Source organism: Penaeus chinensis, chromosome 3 (genome assembly GCF_019202785.1).
Source record: "Penaeus chinensis breed Huanghai No. 1 chromosome 3, ASM1920278v2, whole genome shotgun sequence".
In the NCBI taxonomy this organism is placed as follows: Eukaryota; Metazoa; Arthropoda; class Malacostraca; order Decapoda; family Penaeidae; genus Penaeus; species Penaeus chinensis.
Window position 1 is genome coordinate 15,983,435 of NC_061821.1, and position 5,000 is coordinate 15,988,434.

A 5,000-nucleotide genomic window follows, 5' to 3' on the forward strand; every position below is an offset into this window, starting at 1 on the left:
GAATTTTCAGATTTTATAAAAAAAAAAAAAAAAAATCTCTACATAAACTCCTTCACAATAAAGGCAAGAAAATGAATCAAATACAGTACAAATTATAAGACACCAACTACTAACAAAACCAGAAATACTTTGTTGCACTATATATTTTTTGAGCAGGATATATTAGAATTCCCTTCAGATATAATGTATTTATAATTCACTGACTCACTGACAACCAGATTTGGCTGATGCTTGGCTTTCTGTTAAGGGATATAATTCTGAATATGCAGTAAATATTTCATTTTATTGTTAATCTAGCAACACCATAAAAGCAACAAATTCAGATAAAATCACTACAATTGACAACTTTAAACATTACTGCTAATTATACCAAACTTAAAAACTGACTTCTATATGCATATTCCTAGCTCCTTCAGTAGATTTCTCTAAAACAAACTTGAAAGTATTCAACATTATAAAAATTAACTGAAATATAAAAATGTAAGAAAAATCATACACTTACAACTAGCACAGAATACATATTTAGTTGTCTTAAATGGAGAACTAAAATCCAGACCCAGCACCCACCTTCGGCCAAAAACAGTACAGCAAGAAAAAATTACCGAAACATTTCTTGAGGGAATACCACAAACAAAAATTGAAACTACACAAAGCATATTCAGAACACGTGATGGCTCTGTATACCCTGAAAAATTGGATGACCTTAAAGCCCAAAGCATCAATCAGGAGAAATTACCATAGAAAAGCCTGCAGTTTTAACACATTTGAATTTTATCCAACAGGTTTATAGGAGAGAAAAAAATAAATAAATAAATAGTAATAATAAGGATAAATAAGCTAGACCCAACTCTAGTGTATTACAATAAAGTAATACCTGTGAACATGAAACATGAAACAGTACTACATGACTGCCGCACCCTCAGTCCACATATCATGCAAGGCGATGGGCTGAAAAACCATCACCTTTCAACCAAACTACAAAGTGAGGACAGTCCCCTCACAGCAAGAGTGTGAGTGGACTGAACCAACAGTAAATGGCACCAACACATACTTGTCTGCGGCTGTCATGTTGGCGGCACTCATACTACGCTGATGGGATGACTCTGCCCTAATGAGAGATAAATCAGATGGGTATATATATATATATTTCATTCAAGAAAACCTTTCATTTTATTCTAGCCTTCATAACTGAAGTTGTTATACACACATTTTTCTTTTCAATTTCTAGATTTCAGTTTAATCTTAGACAATTTTACAAACTTTTCTTCATCTTACTCTTAAAATAGCCAAAGCTATGACATCACTACTAACACTGACACATATAATGCCTCTGTGCTGAGTAAGTCAAAATACATGCTGTGCACCTCACTAAAATATTATGAAATTCCTGGAACAAGACACTTTAGCAAATCACAGACAGAAGTCAATTATCACTGATTATTCTAATATTACTAGTTGTAAATAAACCATGCCTTACAAGTATTTATATAATTTCCAAAATGATAAAACAATGTTGAGGAATAGGTTCTTAGACATTTGCAAAACACAAGTATCATATCACAATAAATGAGTAACATTTGATGAAATAAAAGAAATCAAACAGAAATCATCGAAATACAAGAAAAGAATGTACATTTCAAAAAAACAAAGACATAAAATCATGTGAAGATTACAAATAAAACAAAAAGTAATGATAGTGACATAAGGAAACAAATATTTCTAAAATGATTTTCCTAATTCTATGTTCAAAGAACATTGATTACAGCATCCATTTTTTAGACAGATCGTGTACTCAAATTCTGAATAAAGAATTACACCAAAAAGCAAAATATCAAGTTATAAATTAAATGTACAGAACTTTAGAAACTGAAAAAATATCAGATAAAATAAAATTAATCTATATAACAACTTAGTTTCTTCTATATAAATAAATGCTATTCATTGCAAGGTATTTAAATACAAAAAGTAACAAAATTAAATGCACTCCCTGTAGACTATAGTACAGTCATATTGTCTTATCTAAGAACCTTGAAATAATAAAGGGAGTGACTATAAGCTGCAGCCATCTTTCTAAAACATGGATTTCTTTCACAGATAAATGCATTTCCATGCTTTGGTCTCTTTGTCATGTCTAACAACAGAGGGAAGAAACTTTCTGCTACATGATTTCTGGCAACATGAATTACTCTGCTTCTTATGTAAGTTATTATCAAAGCTGACACAAATAACCAAAGCTTCCAACAGATAATAGTAAAAGGTGTAGTGGAGGGGGGGGGGGGGCATACACCACAAGTATTGTATTTACACTTGCTATTTTCTAATTACTGTATTCAAATATTGTCTTTATTCAAATCATAGAAAATGTGGAGAATACTTTAACAATTATATTACTTCATAAACTTCAATCAAATTAAATGCAAAATAGTCTAGAAAACTTGTTAATTTTTTTTTTTTCTTGTGTTTCCCTCTACTTTAGACCTGCAGTACAATCCAACCTTTGAATTCAGGGGAAATACTAGTGTAATATGAAGTATGCAATTAAAGTACCACAAACTGACTAATTCTAATTTCTAATCTTTCATTATGATCTACATATGAAAAATTAATTCAACATTTACTCCATAAGATATGATCATTGATGATTTCTATATTCAAAAAAATATATGTTATATCTTAGTATTTAATCAAGATATTTATTAAAAGGTAACCTGATGCAAACACTATATTCAGATTTACTGAAAATTCTCATCACATATCTTTTCAGTCTTAAACATTTTGTTCTCTTAGCGCTTGGCAGCAGTATAAACAAGTTTTGGGGAAATAAGGATTAAAAAAAGCTTTAAGCCTATTTTCGAGGGGCTGTTTCTCCTCAGTGTATGCAACCAGGACCACATGTGCACACAAATGTTTAGCATTCACAACTTTGAACAGGATCAACTGTGCATGATACAAAGAAGTCATCACAGAGGGTAGGTTTACCATGACATAACTGGATGTCATCCCAGCATGAATGGGTTAAAGAAAATGAAGGAAGAAGAGACATTTGTGCATAAAAGTAAACAGGATAAAATACTTAATCACAACATCAAAAGTTTAAAGACAATGAAATAGTATATAACATTGCTTCTCTGGCTAGGGATTATTATGAGGCTGCAATTCAATTCTCTAACACCTGATGATCTTAACACTTTCAATTTATGTTGGAACACACAACACTGTTCTGAAATGGTATTTATAGTAACTATCCAGAATAGGCCTGAACTCCTCCTTTGATGAGGTTTGTTGTCCATTGCCAGGGCAGAGGCCATGGCACCATTTGATTCATAGACTTGCTCCCTTTGATTGTGGCCTTGCCTTTACTTTGCACAGATTTTGTCCATACCTTATGCCATTGCTTGATATGCTCTTTATGATTACTGCATTTTTTTCTCTCTTTCTGTATCAAGGTGCATTATGTAAATGCATTATCTTGCTTAAAATGCATCTGTGGGATGTCAGACATGTTAACAACTATCAATAATCAATACACATTTAAATCCAATTTAATCATATTTGGTCATCAGTGTTCAAACCCTTAGAAAATGAATACTCTTTCAGTTAAGCTATTAAGATACTAATTTTCTTACTTTTTTCCATTGGTACCAATGGACTGTATAAGAAGTGACTATCCATATTTAGTTCTAGCTTACTTTAACCACCTATAGCAATGATACTGGCCCTGTTAAGTGGCAAAGGTAGGAAATATACCAGGAAAATGGAGAATAAACAAGAGAAAAAAAGGAATCACAAACATAAAATAAATGAACATTATACAAATAATGAAACCACTGTAATCTATATGAGCCCCACACCTTTTAACCCTCTGCATTGGGAATGTACATTCTGGCAAGGTACAGCCTTAGTTGACAAAACCCCAAGGAGATCTGTGAGATCTATTTTACCAGAATTTAGATAGTGGAGGCTTGTTGGTATTTTGCAATTGGTTGGTATCTTGCTACTCTAAAATCTGTCATTATTGTCAAAACAGTTGATCTGCATTGACTATACCTACTATAAATAGGCAGAACACATCATATTGCTAAAGCCTGATTTGACATGACATCCCATACACAACTAGTTTGGATGGGATGAGAACCAAGAACAGTGATTCTTTCAAAAAAGCTGTGTGTTGCCAAAAGTAATATGCTTGACATCATTTGTGATGTTAACTGAACAGACATAGCAGATTTAGTCCATGAAAACCAACTAAATGTAAGTCAAAACATATACTATGTATATCCTGACAACAATTTTGATGACATACTGTCCATTCTATGATGCCATGCCATTCTAGCTGGTGTGAGTATCATTGCTAAGGAAGCTTTTCTTGGACAAAAACTACTATATCTTGAAAATATACATCAAATGTAGTCTAGCAAGGGTAACATTAACCTCTTGCATAATTCACCTGTGCAACCCTCTTTGTTCCCTGCCTTGCATTCTGTTTGGCACTTTGTAGCACTACAAACACAGTTTCAACGGAACGGCCTGTCACTCGATACTAGTATTCTTAGTCTGGCGCACAAATGGAGTGGTGGTAGGCCTAGCAAATGACACGTACATAGTTTATAAACACAGAAAATGTAGAATGTCAAGTAATATTTTTTCAGTATGGGTTCTGCCTTATGAGCTTTTATGATAATGGAATGCAAGTGACTAGACTTGTATCCTACAACATATTAAGCTAACCATAGGTTGTTAAATGTGAAGAAACATAAGCCTAGCTGCTGGACTAATAATGGGAAATATGTTATGAAGAGATAAAGAGAAGACTATTATAAATACTGACACAAAACAGTCATAGTAAATGTGTTTCAACATAAAATTTAAAACACAAAAGACCTAATTTTTACATTAGAGTGTCGCCGTAGTACTACAAACTATTCCGTTCAAATGTATTCTTTATAGCACACAAAAGTATTCCATATTTTGCAGTGGAATGAAAGGCTGATTATCCCTAC

General features: G+C 32.7%; 1 protein-coding gene across 3 annotated transcripts in view; it reads right to left on the reverse strand.

Moving 5' to 3' along the window:
• LOC125043211 (COP9 signalosome complex subunit 7b-like) overlaps window positions 1-5,000 on the reverse strand; it is a 16,777-nt gene that overhangs the window by 10,959 nt on the left and 818 nt on the right. Inside the window, exon 2 of one of the 3 annotated variants that reach the window (XM_047639216.1) lies at window positions 1,052-1,108. The exons of 1 other annotated variant lie outside the window; for it this stretch is intronic. In XM_047639216.1, the coding sequence (XP_047495172.1) occupies window positions 1,052-1,083 (32 nt within the window). In that variant the 5' untranslated portion in view covers window positions 1,084-1,108. The remainder of the gene's footprint in view (window positions 1-1,051; window positions 1,109-5,000) is intronic. One more of the 3 variants, XM_047639224.1, reaches the window with a different exon arrangement.